General features: G+C 34.3%; 1 protein-coding gene across 3 annotated transcripts; it reads left to right on the top strand.

Moving 5' to 3' along the window:
* COPS2 (COP9 signalosome subunit 2) lies at positions 1-26,562 on the top strand. Of its 3 annotated transcripts, XM_082387960.1 has the most exons (14): positions 86-154; positions 5,880-5,939; positions 11,436-11,549; positions 12,220-12,297; positions 14,435-14,560; positions 16,461-16,571; positions 16,691-16,768; positions 18,675-18,849; positions 20,190-20,368; positions 20,484-20,536; positions 23,242-23,339; positions 24,533-24,615; positions 25,129-25,187; positions 25,811-26,562. In XM_082387960.1, exons 2-14 carry the CDS (start codon positions 5,910-5,912, stop codon positions 25,953-25,955), a joined length of 1,329 nt encoding a protein of 442 aa, XP_082244086.1. In that variant the 5' UTR covers positions 86-154; positions 5,880-5,909; the 3' UTR covers positions 25,956-26,562. The 3 variants fall into 3 exon arrangements, with proteins under 3 accessions (XP_082244085.1, XP_082244084.1, XP_082244086.1); XM_082387959.1 differs by lacking the exon at positions 5,880-5,939 and having other exon boundaries at positions 1-154; positions 16,482-16,571; XM_082387958.1 differs by lacking the exon at positions 5,880-5,939 and having other exon boundaries at positions 1-154.

Genomic DNA, 26,562 nt, shown 5'->3' with positions numbered 1-26,562 from the left:
GGCGAGGAGAAGCTGGGAGTGACGCCTCTGAGCCGCGGAGGATTGTGGGAGGAGGTTGTCTCCAATTTCTCCTCCCCCGCTCCCCCCCGTCCCAGCCAAGATGTCTGACATGGAGGATGATTTCATGTGCGATGATGAGGAGGACTACGACCTGGTGAGGCGCAGGGAACAGAACTCTGGGGCCGGAGGTGGCTTCTGGCTTTAGGGGCCGGGGCGGCCGCGGCCTTTCCCCGTTGAACATGTGCTCCTTCCAGCCTCTCCCGGTGCAGTGACAGGACGAGTTTACCTCCTCCCCCTTCCCGCACCGGGCCCGGGCCCTGCCTCTCCAGCATGGGGGAAGGGAGGGTAAAGGAGGCAGCGAAGGGGGTCCCGAGCATTGCGCTCCAAGTCCGAGCGCCTCCTCCGTTTACCCCTGGCCTCCAGCGTCCGGTTCTCTATGCCTCCTCCCTCTTCCCTACCGCGCGAGCCGCCTTGGGGACCGTGCAGTGGTCTAGGCCCCGGCGATGCCCTTTCGGGCCCGGCATTCTCGGCCCCTCTTATTCACACTTGAATTGAGCGGGTGCGAAATGCTGGGAGAGGGGTCCGAAAACTAGGAGGCCTTACTGCTCCCAGGCCTGACAGCGAAAAGCCACTTGTGAGTCTCCTGGAAACAGAGCTTAATTAGTCTTGTCCAGGGTCCGTTTTGGTTTAAGGTAAAGGTGCAGTGGAGAACTGAGAGCAAGGCTAGCTTTAAAAAAAAGTAGTTTAACTACTTGTTTAAAGAGAAAAGCTGGTGAGGAGGTTTTGCTTTTTGTTTGCTTGGGGTTTGGCGGGTGGGGTGGTATAAGGGGATTGACACATTGGCTTTTATCTTGACTTAGTAATTTCCCCATATTCAAAGTTAAAAATATCAACAGTGTAGAACTAAACGAATTTCTGTAGCTGAATGGTGATTTTTAAAGATTCAAGGTTTAATTTATGAACAGATTTACAGGTTTTTAAAACTTCACTAACATTTCAAGTTGATATTCAAAAACATTACCTGTGTGGGAACTAAGAAAGATTATCTGGACCAAGAATTAGCGTCAACTTGGCTTTGCTTTTTATTTGGGGGTGTTTTTGTGCATGGTTCTTGTATATTATGGTGATGCTGCATTATCGTAAAGTTATGAAATAGATGCTTAGGGAAGTCTGTCTCATATTTTAAGTGCCGGAGAGTTATCAAGATATTAATATATCATTTTGAATTAGTGTAAATCTTTGTATAGTCGTTTCCAATTAATCTTTCCCTTTTAAAAGAAGGCATATTTGCAAAAGGGAGAGGGAAATGCTTGTTATTACCTGAAATTTATAGTAGAGGTGTTGATAATTCTTAAACGCAGAGTTTTGCTAGTAGTTAAGATTTCTACCTTCCATTTTGGTTTCTTCAGATCAAGCCAGTTTTAGGCAGTGCCCTAAGTCCATTAAGAATATGTTACTTGTAATATTTTGTGCATTTTTATTTATTACATGTTTACTTATATTACAGGTATTTTTTAACTACGGAAGTGTTTCTTTTAACTGTTTTAACTAGTGTTTTTACATGTTTGTGCCTATCTGTTTTCTAAGCAATAGTTTTTTGAATGCATGACTTATTAGCACTATGAGTGAGACTCTAATGTAAGAATGACAATGAGAATCTTACTGTCCCATGAAGTACTCAGTTCATTTTCGCAAGGATTTTAATTAAACATACATGATTTAACTTGGCTATGTTTCTCCAGCCTTTGAGGGCCTACAGTACATGTACAATATAAAATTGAACATGTAGATTTAACCTTTTTTTAAAATTTCTTAACCAAAAAAAGTAAGATTTTACACTACCACATGCAATTAAATAATAATTCCCCGCTCCAGCATTCTGTTAAATAGTCCTCCCCCCATATATCTCTTACATAGATATCATATTTATTTTTTACTTTTTTTACTTCCCTAGTTTTTTTCCTTAAGCCACTATGTTTAAAAAAAAAAGATTAAGAGGGCTGGTTGCCATTTCATGCTTACATGTTGCCAAAAGAAAAGTTGTTGTTGTTTTTGTTTTTTAATAGTTATTTGCCTGGGTCTTTTCTGTTTGTTTGTTTCTTAGAATTTAAAGAGTCAGAATTGACTTGCTGTTTTAGGGAAACTTCTTTTTTATTAAAAAAGGTATTGTTTGTTGGAAAGTTTGCCATCACCTCATTTTAGTCAAAATGTTAACAAGAGCCATGAGTATCCTAACTACAGATATGTTCAGTATATATTTTATAAGTTGTCTGTTGATAAATTTTAATACCCTAAATCACTTCTTGTTCTTGCCCAATCTAGTAGAAATAGGTAGTTAGGATACCACTGGAAAAGGTAAAAATTTGTTTCTAAAACTATACTGTTTTATCAAAAAAAGTAAATAATGATTTGTGCCCAAGAGCTAAACGAGAATTAAGTTGGTTAAAAAAAGAAGAAACAAACATGAAATCAATTCAATATGCTTGATCTCTTAATTTCTAAGATCTTTTTGACTTTTATTTGAGGCAGAAGCAGGCATTTTCTAAGCATAGGAGTTAATGGAGAAGTAGAAGACGGTACTGGTAAATGTCTTTTAATCCAATGGTAATTTTACAGATTTATATACGATAGTGTTAATAGTAACAATTAATAATAATAAGTAATAACTATAGTGCCATTCATTAAGTTAATAAGGCCCTTGATAGATAAGTTAACTGTATTGTAATTCCACAGTTCAGCCCTTCTAGCATGAAGTTGATTAGTACTTCTAATAATCTTTTAGAAAGGATTTAAGACAGACTGATTTCATATCAAAAATTATTCTTTAGTAGTTCCTGTTATAGGTATTGTATATTTGAACTTAAATGTTATTATTAGAAAAAAAAATGTTGAAAAGGTAGACTAATTCTACTTGGTTAGGTATATTACTGAAATGTGAGCCTCATTATAATCACCTAGTCAGGTTTATAGTTGTGATTTGTGAATGAATGTTTACTAGTATTGTTATTCTTGTCTTAATAAATAGCTGTTTTAATGCCCTAGAAGTTTACTTCTTTTTTTCTGCTTTTTGGGGGGAGAGAGAAGAGTCTTAGCCATAGGATATCTTACAGAATCTCTTATTCGTCACAACTTTAACAAGATCAGACAAATGTCATGTATGTTATAAAGAACCTTAGAACATGGTTTAGCAAATTAAAATATAACACTTCCATTTTTTAAAAAGATTTTTGAATTGACATGAATAGAATATACACTTTGAAAAAGAAGTAGTAGATTAATATAGGACAGGGGCAAAAAATAGCTTCAGGGATTTGTGTGTTTAATATTAAGACATTCACTTGTCACTCATTGTACATATAAGGAACTTGGAGGTTATAGCTTATTTTATTCTGAGACTGTTGTCTCAGTCACTTACAAGCTTGACAAACAAAATGTTGGGGATCTTTAAGAACAGATTTTCAAACAATATACTTTTTGTGGTCTGGGCCATTGTTTTTTATGCTGTACACACATTGGGAATTCTGCATGTAGTCTTCACAAAGATGAAGTTTGATTATACAGTTGAGGCTTAAAAGAAACATGACAGGGAATTCCCTGGCAGTCCAGTGGTTAGAACTTGGAGGTTTCTTTGCCGTGGGCCCAGGTTTGATCCCTGGTCGCGGAATTAAGATCTCACAAGCCTCTCAGAGTGGCCAAAAAAAAAAAAAACATGTTTAATTGTAAATAATTGGAAACACCCCCTGAATTATCAATAGTACGGGAATACTATTAATACTAATAAGGTAATAATAAATTATGATATATCCATGTGATGGAAAGTATGTCAGCATTTCAAACCATGCTTCCAAAGAATATCCAGTGATATGAAAAACTTGATAAATTAGTCAATACTCTTGGGTGTAAGGGAGGACAGGAATACATGTCACACTAGCTTAAACTAAAAAGAGTGTGTATTGGCTCACGTCACCAGGAAGTGTAAATATGGCTGGATTCATGGCTCAGATAATGATGCTGAGTCTTGTTCTGTTTCTGTCTCTCTTCCTGGGCTGCTTTCCTCACTGTATTGGCTTAACTGCCTTCACATTATATCACAAGATCTTGTGATATAATGTGTTATCTTCCTAGTATTATAACCCCAAAGGCAAAAGAGTCTTCCTTGCTAGCTCTAACAGTGAAACCCTAGGAAGAACTTTTATTGATTCGCCCTAGGCCTGCATCGCCCTCTTCGAACCACTCAGTCACTGTAGAGAGGGAGGATAGGTTGCTTGCCCTGCCCTGTGGGAGGAGCACTATAATTGAAAACCCTCACCTAGGAGAGGAAGAGTCGGTCACCATTGCTGTGCACATAGTGAACACATGTCCACTATAAATATGTAATCCATATTATGATTTTATTGGGTGGGGCTAAAATTTATTTTGCTGGGTGGGAAAAATATAGAAAAAATGTCTGGAAAATATGAAAAGTGTCAGGAAAATTAAAATGTGTTTCTTTCTTGCAAACCTTTCACAGTGAACCTGCATTTTATTGCTGGGGGGAGAGGGGATGGTTTACAGGGTACAAATGAACAGAAATCTTACTTTGATCTTGGCAGGGGGGGTGGGGCACCAAACAGTGATTTTTGTCATTGCTCAAAATTTTTTAGAGTTCTTCAGAACCTGAAGCATCTAGCTTTTTAAAATAGGTAATACATGCACATGGTTCAAAAACATGAAATGTTAAAATAAAATTTCCATTTTTGTTCCCTATTTGCCCAGTTCCCATTCCTCCCCATAGGTAACCAAATACACATTTTTATCCCACTCCCCTTTTTTAAACCAAGATGTAGCATATTATATATATTGTCCTACACTTGGTTTTTTAATTTATCTTGGAGATTATTTCATAGAACTATGCAGAGAGATTACTTATTTCTTTTTATAGCTGCACTGATTGCGTGGATGTACCATACTTTATTTAACCAATTCTCTATTGATGAGAATTTGGCCTGTTTCCTTTTGCTGTTGTAAACAGTGTGCAGCTTCTTTTTTTTTTTTTTTTTAAACTTGAGCTATAGCCAAGTTTTCTCCATTTTATAGGTGTCAAAAATTGTGAGTCGGGTTTGATAAATAAGTTGGGCCCTCAAACTGGATGATGCTGTTTTAGGTTGGAAACATCTAACTTAAGAATTTCAGAAGTGTTACTTAATAATCCATGTCAGTATAATTGGAATAATGTACCAGTAATTTACCACCTCTTAAAGTTACTACTTTAAAGAACATTGGTTTGAAATACAAGTTTGGGTGTATTTTCTAAAAGGCCTGTTGCATTACCTCATAGGTGTATCCTATATAATGAAATCAGAGAGGTTCAAACAAGGATAACTAATGATAAGGATGTCATTATAAGATCTCCCATAAGTAATGAGAGACAGCTCTTATGTGCTAACAATGAGATAAATTTTTTCACCCCTAATGTAAATCTGTAAAGTATGACTATCCAACAGAGTAAATTTGTACTTGTGTACTATGTCCCAAAATGAACACATGGATCTCAGCAAGAATTAGAGATCAACCCCCATAATTGACAGGAGAGGAACTGAAACATCCAGTGTAAGTGACTTACCTAAATTTACGTGACAAATTAGTGGCCAAGTCAAAACTAGAGCCCAAGTCTAATGACTTTAATGATGTCTTGTTGGAAAATTTAATTTGAAGACTGAAAGTTTAGGACAGATAAAAGAATGTTCTCATTTATACCATTGACAAATTAGGATCCGTTACCTTGAGTGAAATTTTTAAAAGTTTGGTTAATTTTATGAATGGCTAAACCACAGTTGGCTACCTAGGGCTTGGATTAAATCTCATCCTTAAGGATAATGAGACTTTGCTCTTTGCCCTAGATGCCCAACATCTAGTATAGCTGTCTAAACATGGTCAAGCCTTGGGAAGCATTGTTGATGGTGAGTCTTGTTTTCCTAGAGCACATTTCTTAAGACCTCTATTGGCAAGAGACACAAGTACATGAACTATGAAACTGACCCTGTTCAGCAGTGGCTACATTCCAACATAGAGTCAAAATTGTCCCTGCCTATTGTGTGTTGTGTTATTTTGGAACATACACCCACTTTTCATTTCAATTAAGCAAACACTTACTGAGCATTTTGTAATATACCAGGCTCTGGGGATACCAAGATGAGTAAAAGTAAGTTCTTGCTTTTGAGAAGCTCATGGTGGGGCAGGTGAGGGGAGAGGGGAGGTGGGAACAGCAAACACACAAGACTCCGTCTTAGAGACATGCATGTCATGTAGAAGCATGACTGAGGAGAAAATTTATTTTGCTAAGAAGAGTTGGAGAAAGAATCACAAGGTAAGCCTTGATGAATACCTTTCTCAGGAGTGTTAGGGGTGGGGAGCATCATAGGAGAAAATTGGGAAGTTTGTTGGAAGGGGCGGTGGATTAGAATTCCTAGCAGAGAGACCAGTGTATGCCAAAGCAGAGATGTTGAAGTGCATGGCATATTTGGGGGGAAGAAAGAATAGATTTGGTTGGTGTAGATGGGTACGTAATTGCTTTGGGAAGATGTCAGGACATGAGTTATTATGTAAGTGGGTTGGAACTATTATGAACTTCAGTGGATTTTTTTAAATCCCTTTAACACTGTTCAAGTGCTTGCTTTTTCATATATTGCTTAAATTCTTTGTTTTTTTTAAAGCATTCTTAATATGTAGGTTAAAATTTCAGTTTCTCTTTTAAAAACATTTCATTTATACTTCTATAAATTATAGTTATCACCTCTTCATCTGACATAAGGGAATTCAGTTAGCAATATTTATTTAATACTTTTCCTATATTCCCTATTTTGACTAATGGTACTGTGTGTAACCAAGTCAGCAATAGTCTTTAGAGATAACTTTTCCCCTTTCTTATGTCCATATGATGTGTCCTTTTTATTTTACATCCTTAACATCGCATATATTTATTCTATCCCCTTCCTCTTCTCCCTGTTCTACTACTTGGATCAGACCTTCATCATGTCTTGGCCAGACTGTTGTAAGAGTATCCAGTGGGCTACTTCATTACTACCAGAATGCTCTTCCTAAAACACAGGTCTAATTCCCTATAAAACATTTTAGTGCGTCTCCATTTGATCTAAACTCCTGCTAGACTTGTACAGTTCTACTGTCTGATCCAGTTTATCTCTTATCAGCTCTACACACATCCTGTGTTTCAGCCCAGTCAGACTATTGATGGTTCTTCCAAATATGCGATGCCATTTCAAGCTTCCATGCTTTTGCATAGTTAATTGTTTTATTTCCGGTGCCTTTTCTCATCCCTGGGAACTTCTGTTCCTACTTTTAGACCTGGTTCAGGTAACTTTTCCCTCTTCTAACTCATTCAAGAGTAGTTGATTACTCCTCTTCTGAGCTGCCACTGTGCCTAGTATGTGTCTCTGTTACTGCTTTTATTGTGTTATATTGATGTTTCATTTGCATATCTGTCTCAGACCATGAATAGCTTGATGGGAAAGACTTAATTTGCATTCGTTGAGCAACATTTAATTGCTGGTTTATACTAAAGATCATTATCATCGAGTGTAAATAATAGATATAAATAATATATAATAGATATTCTACACAAAAGAATTATTCTAAAGACTTCTCAAAATATCTTCAGTGTAAAAATCATGCCAGTGTAGTAAGTGAATAGTTTGCTGTAGCGTAGTTTGTATTGATGGTGTGATTCACTGAGCTGCAAATGACAGGTTAGTGATGTCATGGAGGCTGCAACATGGTGTTGCAGATCATAACACAGGACTGCCTAATTACAAGAAACCAATCAGTAACGTATCAGCTGTGCCAATTCTCATGTATTTATACATTTCAGCAGTAACACTTAAGAATTGAATTGCAATTATTTAAAAAATATTATACATTTTACTTCTTAACCCATGTAATATGAAAAACCAAAAGAACATATTCACAAAATGCTGAGGGCTGGATTAAGTCTTACCTCAATTGCAGTGATTTGGGGGAGTTATGTAGAAGTTAGAAATATCATTAGCTGGAGCCAGTCAGTTCCCAGAAGTTGCAGGTAGTCAGTCTTGTACTACAAGAGACATTCAGACATGGTAGGAAATGTAAAGGTTCCTGCCTTCAACAATGTTATAATCAGTTCAGTAATTTCCAGTAATTGAAGTTAACCTTCTGGCAACTCCGTGTCCTACTCGTGTGTGCCTCTCAGCTTCTACTTACCTCATATCCTAGTCAGTTTTTTTTCCTAATCCGTTATGGGCCAAGAAACCAAAAATAAATGGGCTTTGAGTAAGAGTCCAGATTCTTAGACTTGGTGATAGATGTAAATCAAAGATATTTTGCTTCCAAGTTGAGGGGTACATTCTGAAGATTTGGGTTGCAGAAAAGTCATTTTCTGGTTCTAGCTATTCCCATATATTATTGAACAGTTACTAGAGAATAACTGAGAAGAACTGATTTCCAAAGGTGTAGAGTAGGTTTTATAGCTATGATTCTTTACTCCCAAGTCTTCCCTGAGGAGGTGATGCTTAAGCTGTAATGATATGCAGTGATTAATGGGATGAAGAGAGGTAGAAAGAAAAAGGAATGGCATGTAAAGGTGAGAACACGTTTGGCAACTTGTGAGGTAAGGCCAGGGTGGCTGCAGCAGAGTGAATGAGGGAGAGCTTGACAGGAGATATGGTTGGGTGCATAATCGAGTCACATTTTGGTGATTTTTGAACTTGATTTTAAGAGCAATGGGAAACCATTTTTGAGAAGAGGAATGAGATAATTTACATGTTATGAAGATTATTCTAGCTGCTTACCCTAAGAAGATTGGAATTTGAAAGTTAAAAAGGAGAATGGGAAGGTTATAGTCTGTGGAGAGATGAAAGTGGCGTGGTAGACTAGGGTGGTGGCGGGGTGGGGGGGGGAGTGGATGGACTTGGGATTCATGTTCAAGGTAGAATCAGTAAGGGCTTTTTATGTTCCAGCGGTATGATTGCTTTTAGCTGTTTAGCTGCCTCCCGTTACAGTTTCGTGTCTGCTGTTCTCTTTTCCCCTTTCTTGTTTTGTCCAGCATGCAAACTCCCATTTATCTTTCACAACCTGGCTCAGAAGCCATTACTCTCATAACATGATTTGATGTATACACTTGGCTTGTTCATTATTTATTAATTGCTTTTTTAGTTTAATCAGTTTTATTGTAGTCAAACCTAAATTACAGGGTTAGGAAGTGAATGAGTGATTATGAACTTTACGCACTACTCAGAATTTGATCCCAACTCTAAGAGAAGTGTTCCAGAGAATTTTCATATGTTGAGCATAACTGAATTCCTGATCTTACATTTGTGAGACAGAGTGCCAGTGTTTCACAGGAAGTATCTTTATACAAGGAAATAATTATCCTCCAGAGGGCGCACATTACAAAGCCATTGTGGTCAGCTAAAACTGATTCTATACTAAGATCAAACACCTCCCTCCATCTACTGGTCATAGGAAAAATTTGTCTTGTGTTTACATATTTTTGAGCTTTCTAACACTACACTCATGCACCTTTTTTCTTTCATGTGCCTTTATGAGACAATACAAAATTTCTCATAAGTATCTGCAAAAAAAGTTTACCTGTACTTGGATTTAGAAATAGCTGTTCTTGTCTTTTTCTGTTTACTTTCAGGCACAATTCTGAATTTGGCATAAACTTGCCCTTTGTAATGACTCTTAGCTGAAGGAAATAATCTCTCTTCCTAAAATAATAGTTTTTACTACACTAATTTATGTATATTTTATAATCCTCATCATTAAATTGAATATCATATCCTGGAACTATTTTTGATTTGTTATAAAACTAAAGTATGTTAATATAACTAAACAGCTGTTGAGTAATGTGGAATGCACATAAAGCAAATATTCTTATAAACATAGTTATATTTAGTAATAGACTGCTCTGCTATATATAGATTACCATCCTGAGTAGTTAGGCCATGTTAGAATAATGAAATTTAGACTTAGGGAGTAGCAAAAACTAGATTATGGAACTAAAGATGAATAGTTAACATTTACATAATGATTAGTATTTACAGTGATTTTTCTCAGGTTCCATTATCAACAAAAGGTTAACCACCTCAGAATTGAAGATCATAACCAATATTTCTTTACAATTTGCTTTTGTGTTGATTCTATGGAAATCATAGTTTTGACCTGAAGGAAAGAAATGATTCTACAGTAGTTCAAGACCCCCGGTGGTTGCCTGAAACCGAGGACAGTACTAAACCATATATATGCTATGTTTTTTCCTATACATACATACCTATAATATAGTTTAATTTATAAATTAGGCACAGTAATAGATTAACAAGAATAATAAAATAGAACAATTATAACAATATACTGTAATAAAAGTTGTACGAATGTGGTCTCTGTCCTTAATCAACTCCTTCAACTTTGCCAGAAATGTGACAATGACTTCTTCATTAGCAGATGTAGCCTCTCCAGTAATTTTTATATTTTTCAGTCCAAACCTGTTCCTGAAACTATGCAACCATCCCTTACTTGCAGTAAATGGCTTGGTGTCACTCATTTCAGGGAACCCTTTGCTGAAGTCTTTGTATAGGCTCAATGTTTTCTGGCATAATACATTACCATCAGTCAGAACATGTTTTCTGTTCACGTCCTTCACCCACAAATTTAATGCCTTCTTCATCTTAACTAAGTACTTTTCACACACTTTGGCCGTAACTTCTGCAACAGCAAAGCTAGCACAAATTTCTTTTTTCCTTCACAATTTCATGGATAGAAGATTCGTTCTTACCATGGATCTTAGCAACCTCAGCATACATTTTTTTTCTTTTCCTTAAGTTGAGAACTGTCACCTTTCCAATTTAAAGAAGCACTTTAGGGCCTCTCTTTGGCATATGTGAATTTCTACGTTTGAGCTTTGGGGCCATTATTAAGTACAGTAAGGGTAACTTGAACACAAGCACTGTGATACCACAATAGTGGATCTGATAACTGAGCCTGCTGTTAAGTGACTCACAGGTGGGATATGCTGGACAAAGGGATGATTCACATTCAGGGTGGAACAGAGAGAGATGGCAAGAGATGTTTTCGTGCTACTCAGAATGACTCACAATTTAAAACTTATGAATTGTTTATTTCTGGAATTTTCCAGTTTCCATACCTCAACTGATGGAGCAACTGAAACCATAGAAAGTGAAACCACGGATAAGGAGGGACTACTGTATTCTGCTATCCACTTGATTTTGGGTTTTCCCCTTGTTATTTAAATAATGGTTAAATATCAATGGGATTTCACCTATGTAATTAAATTGTTTTGTTTTTTATAAATGTGCGGATTTTCTCTTAACAGTATTCACATTTTAGCAATGTGTGAGTTTCTTTTCTTTTTTTCCTTCATTTTAATATCTCTTTCTAATACACAGGAATACTCTGAAGATAGTAACTCTGAGCCAAATGTGGATTTGGAAAATCAGTACTATAATTCCAAAGCATTAAAAGAAGATGACCCAAAAGCAGCATTAAGCAGTTTCCAAAAGGTTCATATTTTTTCTGGCTGATTCTGTGTCTTATATTTTTCTAAATGATGTCTTAAGTAAATTCCAAGTGATTTTATCTCAGTAATATGTTTGGATACTTAGTGATAATCCTGTAAAATAAGTTTGCATTATGCAGCAAAAGCAAATATTTCAAAAGGGCTATCCTTTTGTTTTTTCCAGTCAGGTTATCTATAAAGCAGGGCCATTGTCCTGAAAAGCTAGTATGGTTCTGGCAGAAAGAGAACCAACATGCTGGTCAATAGTTATTATCCCTGCACTCGTGGTCCTTTGTCTTTTGGTGACAAATCACACAGGTGTGGTTTCATTATTAAATAGTGTGATTTCTTTACTATTGATAAACTTTTGGGTTATTCTTACCAGCGGATTATTCAGAGGAATAAAAAGTACTTCTCGGATTGTATAATCAAGAAGTAGTTCTTATTTAATCTTTTGTTGAAGAAACTTCAAAATAAGCTCACTTATCCTTAAGTAAGCATTTTAAGGCTGGTTTCTTTTCTTAAACCTATTAAAAATGACATTGAGAACTAGAGTTCTTGGGGCAGTCAGTGTTTTTCATGCATATAATGTAAAATTAGTTTACAACTTCAATATTGAGTGTCATTAGAAAATAACGGTATTAAATTATACTGGAAGTTTCTTCTTTTTTTAGGTTTTGGAACTTGAAGGTGAAAAAGGAGAATGGGGATTTAAAGCACTGAAACAAATGATTAAGATTAACTTCAAGTTGGTAAGATTTGTTTTGAGAGGAATTAAACTGTTAATGAAATTCTGTACTTAAAAACCTCATGGCAACAAAATGTCATTATATCTATTTCTCTAAAATAATTCTGTTGATATGTTTCCATATTTAGCCTACTTTTCATTTGTGACTACAGTAGTACTAAATTTTAAAAATTCTGCATAGGATACAAAGTTTTCTGTTTAAGAAAACTTATCTTTTCGATACATGGGCAGTGTTTAGCTGCATTATCAATAGAATGACTTTTCGCTGCCAGGCTAGCTCAGTCAGTAGAGCATGAGACTCTTAATAGAGTGACTTTTCAACAAACTATTAGTGTTTATTTAGGAGTTCTGAGGTTCTACTTTTTATTACAAAACGTTCCTCTTCCACTGATTAGGGCCAAAACCTAAAGAAATCTACTATCTTAACATACTAGCAGTCGTTTATAGTTTTTGAGCCCGTTTAAATGTATGCCACCCGTAGGATTTGATTTTTACCACTTTACCTTGAGCCAAGATGGGAAGCAAGTGAAAGGAGAGGATTATTTGTATTTTGTGTTATTTTGCCTACCTTCCTTCTCTACCCTTTATTTGCTGTAGTAGCATCTCTGAATAAGTTGTGGTTTACAAGGGTAGTTTCAGCTTCCATCCCTGCCGCCTCGTTTTTGAGTTAGATTCAAAGTCAGACTCATGTTTCTGTGTAGTCCTCTTGGGCAGTAAAAAGTTGGAAAGGTTTGTTGTCAACTGCTCTGTTCGTTCACCACTGCAAATAAAAACCAGTAAACCTAATCGTCCCTCGATCTTTCATTACAGTAACATAATTTTTGAAAAATTAGCTTTAAAGTTATTGTGGCATAAGGAAATGAAGTCAAAACTAACTTTTTGCTAAAATCCTATTTCAGTATCAAGATATAATCTAAAAGTTGGGACAGTCATATTTCTGATTCCCATTTTGCTAGGAGATACGTTCTGTAACTTGGGTTTTAGTGGCTCATTGAGAGGGTGTTACCTATTATTTACCCCCATGTGGTGCTGGTATACTTGGAAATGAAAGTAGTTTGATGTATATTGCTAAAGCTTTTCTCATTGTTCTGTTTTTTCTCACCTACCGCTACTGGTTTTCTTTTTTGTAATTCACTTGCTTAGAACGTTTCAGGGAGTCTTCTCATGTTTTTCTTTTCTTGTCCTTCATGCTATATACCAGGGCAGAACATAGTCATAAGCAGAAAAATTACAGTGTCATTAGTTTATTCTTGACCCTAATAAATTTACATGTTCTGTTATTCAAGAAAAAAAGCATTATATCTGCCATTGCTCCACCTCTGTGATTAAAAGTAGAGTATATTGTTAATCCCAATAAAAAGAGGGATTAACAGCACTTGGAGATTGTGGGGACTGTGGATGTAGGTTATAAGGTTAGACTCATAAGTTGACTTATATGATATGCTCTGAGGGATGATAGAACCCTCTGCCAAAATATTTAAGTGCTGGAAATTTCACTAATAGTCCTTTATTTCCTCAGATCTTTCATGTTTCCTGGAATAACCACAGTAATGCAAATAGTCCTGCAAGGAATAGCAACATCTGCTATTGAGTAGAGCCTTAGGTGGGAGGACTTTTCCCCTTTTTAGGGGTTGGGAGGACTTTTCTTGATAGTGGGATGAGTACCTGGGCTTGAAGAGATTCTTTCACTTCACATTTTAATATAAGAGCCTGCCAGTAATAGGGAGAGAAGAAATACATAACTATTGTCAGAGAGCTTCCTGATGAAGGGGTAAATTTTTAGGAAAGAATATTTGAAAAGTAGGACTTATTTCTATCTTTTGGTTTATGAATATTTTAGTAGTTTTTGTGATTTAAGTAAATGTGCTTGTTGTGCCGTGAGGAACAATATCTGAAATTTGGAAAATCTATAAGTGGTACTTTTTCAAAGCCTAACTTCAAAAAATTGATTCATTTACTGAGTAATCTAGTAATTTCAAATTTAAGCTAAAATGTTTATAATGTTTCTGTCATATAGTTTCTCTATTATTGAAAAACTATTATTTTTCAATTAGCTAGTAATATGTACTATAATCTTAATCATGTGTATATATCTTAGTAAATAAATATGTACCTAGTAATGCATTTTTCTTCCCTCACAGACAAACTTTCCAGAAATGATGAACAGATATAAACAACTATTGACCTATATTCGGAGTGCGGTCACAAGAAATTATTCTGAAAAATCCATTAATTCTATTCTTGATTATATCTCCACTTCTAAGCAGGTTAGATTCTGTTTTTCCCTCTTAGTACTTATCAATATGTTTATCATTTATACTAAGGGCTTTGTTTTTAAGGCCTAGAGGTTTTATTTAAGCAGTTATGCTCGTTTTTATTTTTAGTATGCTTTAAAAATAATGTGTATTTTATTCTTGATTACAGTACTAATTGTATAATATTAAAAGATTATAACCCTAGCTTAATCTCTTTAAATATCATCTTCAGATACTAACAATCTGCACACAACTTTTGCAGGCTTATATTAGACTCCCATACAGTTACTATCACAGTTCCTTCTAATAAACTTCATCAGCACTTCAGCTAGCCACCCTGAGCCGTGAGTCATAGGTGGTTTGTGTAGATTTGATTAGATAAAGATCCTTGTGAGGAGAACCTGTACTCATATCCATTAGTAATCGGCATTACTCATTAGGTGTTCAATTCAATAAGTGCTACTATTACAAAGAATAAGTGGATGATGGATGATGAAACTACAGTGGGTATGGGGAATGATAGTGCTTTCATTATTCTAGTCTTTGATTATTAAGAAAAGCAATGATTATTTTATTGCTGAGGTAATTTTTAATTGGACTGTTTGTTCATATTCTTTTAAGCAACATAGTCCTAAGTTTCAGCTTTCTTATGCTATGATATTTGAGCACAAGAAGTATTTTCTCTATCACTTAGCATTTCTTAGAACGTTTGATAACTTTCCGTACTCAAAAAATGTTCATCTCAGAATCAGCGTCTTTCATTCTGTCTTTTCTGCTAGATGTTGTTTTTATTTCTTGAGGCAGTTTATTTTTACTGTTTATATCTAAAATATATGTAATGGAAATAGAGGAAGATAAACTTATGTTCAGAACATTAACACTTAATGGCACTAATTCTAGAGTTCTTAAATATCAGGGGGCTTTTCTTAAGTGGAAAAATATTTTCTGAGTTTTACAAACGAGTGTTATCAAAACATTTATTTGTACATTATTCATAAATGGTATGCCAGATATTGGGGGGGGATTAAGTAATTTAAAACTTTAAGATTGTGTGTTGCTTCATGCTATTATATGGAAGCTTTTTGTCTTTTTGAAAGTAAGTATAGATAATGGTTGGGCAACACTTGACTTACTGTGCGATCGGCAGTCGTGAATAAACAGGCAACCTTTTCTGAAAGTATCAAGCTTTCATGTTCTCATGGCCCTCTTACCTCTTGATCCTGTTAAGTAGAGACCTAGAGAATCAGGTATTCAAACAAAGGTAGAGCCAGAAGCGGGGGGGGGGGGGGGGGGGGACCGAGGAGCTTATCATAATGCAAAAGAAACAGCAATTTCCATTAAAAAAGTCGGACTTATGAACTGATGGTGTTAGACTCAGCTAAAATTGTGCTAGACTTTTCCCTCCACTCAACTCCAAGAGTTTACCAGTAACTTAAAAGCTTATAGTCCAGTTAATTGATTAGTGGCATTTATAGAAGAATTTTTGAGGGAAGAGGCTTATTCTTTGTTTCTTTAACAACTTACTTAGCGTTTGCCATATAGTAGGCACCAAGTAAGAGTTGAGTGCATAAGATATACACTATTAATAATAAACAGCACACCTAGTTCTATGTTCATGTCATTTACTTTGCTAATATAGAACAAGTTATTAGATTGAAAAGGACAAACCTATACTACTAGAGCATTAGACATTTTCTGGGTTTTATTTTTTTTAACGCATAAAAACACATCTTGGCACTTTTTGTAAATTTGGTCTGTACTCTGCTAAGGTTTTGTTAATTTTGTGGACTGTCACAGACATTCAGTAAGATACAGATAGTGTATCTTATGTATATTAAAGTTCAAAGATGCACTTTTAGTTTGCTCAAATTAACTTTATTAACAGGTACAAATTTGCTGTTTACAATTATAGAATTCTGATTTTTTATGTCAGATGGATTTACTGCAGGAATTCTATGAAACAACACTGGAAGCTTTGAAAGATGCTAAGAATGACAGACTGTGGTTTAAGACAAATACAAAGGTAACAATTATAATTACATTTTTTTCTTTTGAAGAGTGGGCGGGTATCCTTGATAAACTCTATAAAGATGCACCTTCTGTTGAAACCTTTTAATTTTAATAATTTTATTTTTTTTACAGCTGGGGAAATTATATTTAGAACGAGAGGAATATGGAAAGCTTCAAAAAATTTTACGCCAGTTACATCAGTCCTGCCAGGTAGCATTCTTTTATTTTTTCTTAATATTTCTTCATAATAAAAAAGCATAAGAAAAAATTGAATTTGAAACATTGTTTAGGGATGTTTTTGTTCAAGCATCATTGCAAAAATAAAATTTGGAAAATAAGTTACCAGAAAGCTAATTTTTTCTGAGAATTACATTTCTTCCTCCTAGTCCTAATTTCAATCCTTATCTTTGTAGAATGAGGCATAGGTATCAATAAATGAACAGACCAGTCATTAATACTAAGAATAACCCTTTCATATTTAATTATGTACCCTATGAAAATTGGAAAGGATATTATAGACATACATCATAAAGATATTTTATATTCTAGTTTTCATGTATGAATCCTCTGTAACACCACTGTCCCATAGAACTTCATGTGATGTTAGGAACATTCTGTATCTGCGCTCTCCAATATGGTAGCATCAGGTACATGTCATCAAGCACTTGAAACGTGACTAGTGAGATGAAGGTACTGAGTTTTTAATTTAATTTAAATTTGGATAACCATGTGGTCTGGACAGTACACCTGTATAACTTTCTAAGTGTGAGCTGTAATTTTGTATTTCCGTTTTTGTCTTGATCAATAAGTTACTTGATATTAGTTTAAATATTATGTAGAAATACTGTTTTAAATATTTTTATGCTCTTTCAATGCCATGTACTCTTATTTTAATTATATATTTTATTTCTGTGAATGGGTAAAAAGTTAATCAGAAAAGTGTTCTAAATCATCTGCAGATATTTTCATTTAATAATTTTACCTTTTTTTAGTTTTTAAGAACAGGAAAATGTTTTATATTTCATAATAGGTTTGGTTTATAAGGCAGATCAGTCATTTATGGATTGTTTCTTATCTATACATTCTTAAGGAAAGCTTAGTCTGATGCATAACCAGCTGTGTGTTCACTTCCACATGAAATGAAAATGGTTGAGAAGGCATTTCTAATTTTAAAAAGTCTTACAATATATACATAAGGAATATGAAAAAGCCCTCTGGGGAAGTTTTTGCTTGGTTTATTTCAGAACATAAGGAAAATGCCATCTGGATTGTAAATAACATTAAAGCATAGAGAGATGCATAATAATCTGAACGTACAGATTGTCTTACATATCATATTTTTTAGTCTGGTTGTGACTCGTTAATGAATAACAAATAAAGGGAAGTTTTAAGTTGGAAGACCCAGTAAATAATAAATTTTGGCTTTGTGTATGTCAGTGCTTGATATTATGATTATCTGACTGTTGACCATATTCTGTTTTTCATGGCCTGTGTTTTGTGGGGTGTTGGTCATCTTTCAAAGTCGAACTCAAATCTCCCCACCTTTGTTATTCCTTTGACATCCCCCAAGAGAATTAGTCCTTTCTCTTCCATTCTTGGCACTTGGTTCATACTTAACTAGAGTTATTATCATTTATATTATAATTTATCTGTTGACAGATTGGTCTTCTAGGTTGTGAACTTTTTGAGATCAGGAACATTGGCTTATTTAAATTTGTATTTCCCCAAGGTAGACCCAGTACCTGGCACTAGGAAGGCACTTGGGAAGTGTTTTTGATTGAATCAGTGGATCTAAAGTAGTTGTGAAGATTTGGAGAAGACCATTCATAATCTCCTAGATAAAACAAAACATTGCAACTTTTATACATAAAAAAATACCTCTGGCCACTTTTTTCCTATTGAATGACTAGGAAATACAAAAATGACTAGAAAATGGGTTCCTTTTTGGCCATTGAAGGTCATGTTCTTAGTAATCTAGGTCCCAATTGAAATTTGTAATGCATTTTCCCACAGAATTAGTATTATAAGTGTAAGGTTCTCAGGGTAACTCAAGTAAAAATCACTAGGTTGACTCTGAATTCTGTCTTGACTAAATGTTCATTATTTGCTTTCCTAGACTGATGATGGAGAAGATGACCTGAAAAAAGGCACACAGTTATTAGAAATATATGCTTTGGAAATTCAGATGTACACGGCACAGAAAAATAACAAAAAACTTAAAGCACTCTATGAACAGTCACTTCACATCAAGTCTGCCATCCCTCATCCACTGATCATGGGAGTCATCAGAGGCAAGTTTGGTTTGGAAAGGGTGGGCAGTGTCATGGGAAGATATCAAGGTGTCCTTACGTATGATTGAATGACTCTGAAGGTGGTTTGTTTTAGTGAAAATAAAAGGCAAAGTAGTGAAGTCAAAGAAATGATCTAGTCTTAGAAGGGAATTAGGATGAATTTTTGTCTGTGTAAAAGTTACATCAGTAAAGATATTATTAAAAAAAATTCACCATCAGAAGTTCTATTGTTGAATTGTAATGATATATATATATATAATTACTTTCTTTTTTAATGATTTATTTATTTTTTATTGAAGTATAGTTGATTTATAATGTGTTAATTTCTGCTGTACAGCAAAATGACTCAGTTATACATATATGTACATTCTTTTTTATATTCTTTTCCATTACGATTTATCACAGGATATTGAATATAGTGTGCTGTGCTGTACAATAGGACCTTGTTATTTATCCATTCTATATGTAATAGTTTTCTATTAACCCCAAACTTCCAGTCCATTCCTCCTTCCCCGCTCCCCCTTGGCAACCACAAGTATGTTCTCTATGTCTGTGAGTCTGTTTCTGTTTTGTAGATATGTTCATTTTTGGCTTTATTTTATATGAGTGATATCATATGGGATTTGTCTTTCTCTTTCTGACTTACTTCACTTAGTATGATAATCTCTAGTTGCATCCATGTTGCTGCAAATGGCATTATTTCATTCTTTTTTATGGCCAGGTAGTATTCCATTGTGTATATGTACCACATCTTCTTTATCTATTCATCTGTCGATGAACATTTGAGTTGTTTCCGTGTCTTGGCTACTGTGAACTGCTGTGAACATAGGGATACATGTATTTTTTTGAATTATAAGTTTCTCTGGATATATGCCCAGGAGTGGGATTGCTGGATCATATATGGTAATTCTATTTTTAGTTTTCTGAGGAACCTCCATACTATTTTCCATAGTGACTGCACCAACTTAACATTCCCACCAACAGTGTAGGAGGGTTCTTGCCTTTCCTCCACACCCTCTCCAGCATTTGCTATTTGTAGACTTTTTAATCATGGCCATTCTGATTGGTGTGAGGTGGTACCTCATTGTAGTTTTGATAAAATTACTTTCTACTTCAACTGAGAATAAAGATTTGCAAATGCTTGTTTGGCTGATGTTTAATGAAGAGCTTGCTTTTAAGAATTAAAGTATGTGCCCTTTACACACTTCAGGAGCTATTTCAAGATATAGAATTAAAAGACTGGAAACATTGAAATAGTTTTCATTTGATTTTTATAAAGTGTTCAATCTTGTTATTACAGAACTGAAAATGTCCTCTTTTCTCTGTTTTATTCTTTACAGAATGTGGTGGTAAAATGCACTTGAGAGAAGGTGAATTTGAAAAGGCACACACTGATTTTTTTGAAGCCTTCAAGAATTATGATGAATCGGGAAGTCCAAGACGAACCACTTGCTTAAAATATTTGGTCTTAGCAAATATGCTAATGAAATCGGGAATAAATCCATTTGACTCACAGGAGGTATGTTTGTGCTCTAATTCTTCATTTCTATCAGCTATCCCTTGTGAAAATAAATGTATTCTTTCTTTGTACATACATAGTTAATTCTTCTTCTTTTTTTTTTTTAACTGTTTAGGCCAAACCTTACAAAAATGATCCAGAAATTCTAGCAATGACGAATTTAGTAAGGTAAGCTTCAATATTTCAGTTAAGGTAAATTACCTTAAAGCAGTGAATAAATAGGAGAGAGGAGAGAACTTTTCAGAATTCAGTTAATACTCAATGTTTGCTCTCTTGTGTTTTGTCTTGAAGTATACCAAAGTTGATGACATTTTTGAAGTCATTTATTTTACTGTTTCTGTTAGTCACGAGATTTTATAAGTATTCATTATCTGTGTGAGTGTGTACACACACTGTTCTTCAGTAGAAAGCTGTAGAGGTTTTAAAACAATTTCACAGTGTTACAGTTTCTACCTGCCTTAATCCGAAATGAAATTATGAATTGGTCTACATTAGTCAAGAATTTTCAGTAAGACAGTTTCTTTACTTGTATATTTTCTTAATTGACAAGATTAAAAATCACTTTAAATAAATTTGCCTCAGCTAAATTTCTGACGTAAGGAGCAGCAGAGGTGTCATACTGGTAAGAAATCTAAGGATTTATTGTTGCCTTTTGTGGAGAAAGATATGACTAATTATAGCTAATGACTGAAAAACCTGCCATAATCAATTAATATTAAACAAAATTAAAGAAAATGAAACCAAGCAAAGAGCCTAGAAAAGACCTGTTTTGGTAAAAGAAATCAATGAGCAAGAAAAATTTTCCTCTGGGCCAGGAATAGATGGAGCCTAGGCTTTAATGGGCTTTCTTTATAGAAAACTGAGGAACTTATTAAGTTTCAAGTCCATTGTTTAGATTGTACGGCTGAGTACCAAGACAGGAAGAATGTAGTTAGGGACATGGGGCAAGGTTGGGTTTTTTTGTTTGTTTGAAACCTTACCTTGTTTGAAACATGTACCTACAGGTACATGTAGGTAATTTAGATGACCAGACATTCTCTTAATAGTCTTTTTTTAATTTAAAAAAGTACTGTTAGGCTATAAATTATGAGTCACCTACATAGAAGTTTTATATACCTGGAGAGAATAGCTTATTTCATAATACTGTTTAAGCTTCTATGTAAAATGTCCTCATTTACTTTGTTTTTATTTGGCTATGACTTTTACAAGTTACTGGGCTTTTTGTTTGTTTGAAACCTTAATTTTAGCTGTAAAAGATAAGAAAGATTTTATTTTAAGGGGACTACGAATGGTTAGGGGGTAAAAATCCTAAACTGCAACCTTAAAAAATCAGTTTCTTTTTTATTGTTTACTTCTTTAGTTTATCTTAATATATATTTGTTGAATTAAGTTGATTTTAGTTATGAAAGGAGGCTTCTCCATCTTTATTTCAAATAGTTTATTCTACCTACATTTGGCCACATTAAGAGATTATTCGTTTAGAGGTTAGCTTCATAATACTTTAAAAAAATGTTTATTAAGTTAAATTGCTAAGCAACAGTTTAACTTTTAAAACTCTTAAAGAAATATTGAGGGAAAGTTTTGCCCTAGACATTAATATTTTGTTCAAATTAAATTGGTTAAATGCATTAAATAGATTAAAGTACTGATTTATCAGACCTTTAAAAAGTAATGGCTATATTTGTATATTTATTACGTCTTACAATTTACTCTAGTGAAGCGTCTGTATTGGAACGCTAAAACTTATTTTAATGATAAATTTTGAAAGAAGTGGCCTGTGGTGTCCCACATTTTGTGTAAGATTATTTTTTTAAGCCACTTAAATAGTGGAAGAATGTCTTTTGGTTAAAATATATGTGTGTGCAAGTGTTTTCACTATTTGAATATATCCTCCTATAGTATTATATATTACAATAATATATTTGGGGTAGGTAAGAAAAGTAATGCTTCCTAATTTTATCTTCCTAGTCAGTTGCCAGCAGAATAGAGGAAAATAATTCCTGTTGAAGCACTTGAATCACCTGTCCCTAACATGAAGTTACATTGCGACCCAACAGATGGAAGCACAGCAGAGGGCGTGCAGAATGGCTGATGATATGTCTTACATATAAAGCAGACAGTGGTGCCATATCCAGAAGGTTGGCTTCTTCCTTCTCAGCACCTTTAGCAATCCCCATAGTGCCTCCGAGAGTAGATAGTAGACATCTCAGAGAATCATGAATGTAAATCAGCCTTTGGCCTTCTGCAGCAGTGTCCATCACTCTCTACTTTGTGTGTGTATCCCATTTGGCACTAAGTATCTGCCACCAATCTTTCTGCTGTATAGCTCAGTGGAATTTTAAGGCTAGAGAGAATTGAGAATCACATGTTCCCTTTAAGAAGTTTTGGCAGTTGCTGGTACCTTTCTAGAAGATAAAAATTAGGAAGCTGCATTTCTGAATAACCTTCAGAGAGGATATTCTGTCTTATATCCAAACTCCTCCATACAGTAGTATGCATGAAACCTGGTTTCTTAGGGATTAAACGCACAATTTAACCTAAAAGCATCAAGCATTAAACAGTTATTAAACTGTTGTCAATTCTTAGCAATACCAAGATTTAGAGAAGATTTTAATTAGCTATGTATAAATATAATATTATAACCCCAGAAGATATAATTTATCTTTCCTTTATAAAACCAAAAGCATTAAAAAGGAAATTCATTTTATTTTCAGGAGGATACGTGTGTGTTTAATTCCAATTTCCATGACAGAAACTATAATATAATTTAGATTTTTGCATATAAAAATTGAGAAATAGGCTCTTTGGATTATCTGATTTAATATATGACTTCTTCATGTTTGACAAAATTTATGCTTTTCTTTTTCTGTTAGTGCCTATCAGAATAATGACATCACTGAATTTGAAAAGATTCTAAAAACAAATCACAGCAACATCATGGATGATCCTTTCATAAGGGAACACATTGAAGGTATATTCTTTCTGCTGAAATTGTTACTTTCTTTGTCGCTGTCAAACAGTACTTCTTAATGGAGCTACATGGAATTAAGCTGTTTTTCTTCTGTTTATTGCAAAACATAGAAATGTTTCTAAATGCTGTCACGGAATGGAATATTCCTTAAAATTATAAAGCTGTTTTAAAGAAATCACTAGCCAATTTCATTTATTAATGTAATCAAGTTCTTATATGATGTCCATTTCATTTAAGGTGACTGTCCCTTTTACCTTCCTATTCTAATTTAGATACTGTTGCGTGTTTATTACTGATGTTGAAGTTCAAAGTTAATTTTTAGGATTTATTTTTGACAACAAAAGCTTTGAAAACAGCCTGTTACTGGTAATGCTGAGATGCTCTTACTTTGAAAACGTAGGCTAACACTGTACCAGCAAACGTATGAGATTTTTAATAAGTTCTGATTAACAAAGATAAAAGTCGTCTCTTTGTTCTGGAACCACTTAATACCTCCAGTGTTCCTACCTGTTATGGAGCTATTTGAGGGTTTTTAATAACCATTTGGAACAACTTATTCAAATTCTTAAATTCCAGATGCATTAAGAAAATCCAAAGATTAGAAGTAATGTTCTTTTGTTCCTCACCTTCCTTTCTCTTTCATTCAACAGACATTTTTAAAGTTCTTATTTGGACTTAGAATAATACTATATTTTGTGGGCATAGAAAATGTAGGAGTCTTGTGCATGAACTCCTATCTATTTTTTTTAAAGGACACTTACATGAAGAATTAGGGAAAATTGTAAAATCATTGTATAAAATGTAGTGCTCTAGGTTTTGAGAGAGCATAAAATAAGGAAGCTTGGCGGGTATAAATTAGAGCTTCTTGAAAGAGGAAACTGTAGAGGAAATGATGAGCAGTAAAGTATTATTGAGAAGGCAAGAGGATATTTTAAGTAGTATCACAACATGAGCAAAATCAGGGAGGTGGGAACAAGAAAAAATTATGTGAAAGGCAGCCTTTAATCGTACTGTGCATCTGTTGAACCCAGATGTTTTTAGACACAAATACCTTATGTTCTTGCTAGAAAGAAAGATGTATTTTGAGAAGATAAATGATATAGTTAATTAATAGAACTTAGAAGTACATAGTGATTCATAAAGATATACAAACTAGTAAATACAAATGTGTTATTTTAACTTTTTTCTTTCAGAGCTTTTGCGAAACATCAGAACACAAGTGCTTATAAAATTAATTAAGCCTTACACAAGAATACATATTCCTTTTATTTCTAAGGTACTTTTATTCATTGATTTTAATATTTATAATTTGTAGTTACAAATGCAGTATACCTATCTTCTACTTAAAAGAGTAATTCTTGTTAACATTTTGTAATACTACTTTTTAAAATACAGCATAACTTAAGGTTTTTCCTTTTAGTTTGAATTTTTCTGTTTTCCTGGCATAAATTGAGTTAAAAGAAAAGAGAAATAAGGAATCATTAAGTTTCATTTTAAAGATTCCTCCAGCCTCAGAGAAAATTGTAGGAGAGAAAGTGGTTAAAATATATAATGGATGTATGGCTAACCCCAACCACAATAAAATTATAGCAGGGGTATACTTTTAAAGTTAACAAGTTGGATTTTATCAGACCTGTGTTCTCAGAAGTATTTTGAACAGATAATGAAATTTGTTTTAAATTTTCTTTTTTAAGTGGTAGAAATGAATTTAAAATCAGAATAATTATATAAAATCATAAAGTCTTTCAAAAAGTTAATTAGTAGAATTATAATGAGTCTCTTGTCTTAGGAGTTAAACATAGATGTAGCTGATGTGGAGAGCTTGCTGGTGCAGTGCATATTGGATAAGTAAGTACTTGACTGTTTTGTACCACAAAATGTTTAGGACATAAAGTTTGAATAATGATGGCAAAGGTAACAGTTGAATTCTTGATTTTCCATAAAACTCTCTGGCTATGGTTTTCTATTAAAAGAGATATATGTGTGTGATGTCTTTTTATAAATGAATGATCATATTAAGCACATGATCTTTGAAAAAGTTCTCAAAGACTTTTCAAAAGGTTTCTCATTCAGTATATGGCCCATATACAGCTAGAGAATTATTTAATGGATAGTATTATTTTGTTTTTAAAGTTTAAGGTGTGATATATAATAGTTTGGGAATTGTATCTTTCTTAAAGGCAGTATGTTATTTAAAGCTTCACAAATTACATTTGCTCTTGATTAATTGGGTAAGTATATGCCTGTTGGTTCTTTCAATGAAATTGGTGAAAGGTAGCTGAAATCTGGTTTCTGTCTAAAGTTTGAATAAGGTAGTGAATGTTAAATTAATGCTGAACTCAACCATTCAGTGTAGACAGCAGCTTTTTTCTTTTGCATTTATTGATATTGTGACTATTTTATGAAGTCCAGAAGATATGTTTAGTGAAAATGGTTTGTAGACATATCTTCTTTTATTTATTTATTTCCAGCACTATTCATGGCCGAATTGATCAAGTCAACCAACTCCTTGAATTGGATCATCAGAAGAGGGGTGGTGCCCGATATACTGCACTAGATAAATGGACCAACCAACTAAATTCTCTCAACCAGGCTGTAGTCAGTAAACTGGCTTAACAGAGAACAAGCTTTTACAGACATACTTAAGGCAACAGTGCAGAGATGTAACCCTTAAAAGAACTGGGAATGGCAAAACTACTGTCGGTTGATGTGTCCCGAAAATTATTGGAGTTATGGCAGAAGTGCTTTTTTTGATCAACTGGTTTGTGTTTTGCTGCTGCATTTATCCCAAGAAAAACAGCTTTAATCTCCAGAAGAAAACCAAAATGCCGTGGGATTTATGCTGTATTGACATCTTGCCCTAAAACATACAACATCATAGTAATTTGTCATGGGCAACATGACCAGAGAGAAGATTTTTGTCATGATTTTAAATACACTGACACGCTACTGTTGGTTAAATTTAAACATGTTTTACCTGCAGAAATTCTCTCACAAATAACCTGCAATAACTTGAAATGCATACCCTTTTGAACACTTCCTTTTCTCATGTATAAATTAAAATGTTTGCTGCATTTTGCAAAATGTCAGTTCTCCAAAAATGTGTCCGTATATTTCTGTACCTGCAGTGTAGTAAAGGTTTAGATGAAACCCCATAATTATAGTGGCATACTGTCACTTAGGTTTCAAGCAGCAAAATAAACAGTGCAGCTCAGAAATTGTA

The sequence above is a fragment of the Balaenoptera borealis genome (genome assembly GCF_965194805.1).
Source record: "Balaenoptera borealis genome assembly, chromosome: 3".
Taxonomy (NCBI): domain Eukaryota; kingdom Metazoa; phylum Chordata; class Mammalia; order Artiodactyla; family Balaenopteridae; genus Balaenoptera; species Balaenoptera borealis.
This window is presented reverse-complemented; position numbering and strand designations above follow the sequence as displayed.

Coding starts and splice junctions, on each gene's coding strand:
- COPS2 (XM_082387958.1), top strand. CDS start 101: ATGTCTGACATGGAGGATGATTTCATGTGCGATGATGAGGAGGACTAC. Junction 16,769..18,674: donor AGTTACATCAGTCCTGCCAG/GTAGCATTCTTT, acceptor TTGCTTTCCTAG/ACTGATGATGGAGAAGATGA. Junction 20,537..23,241: donor GCAATGACGAATTTAGTAAG/GTAAGCTTCAAT, acceptor TTTTTCTGTTAG/TGCCTATCAGAATAATGACA.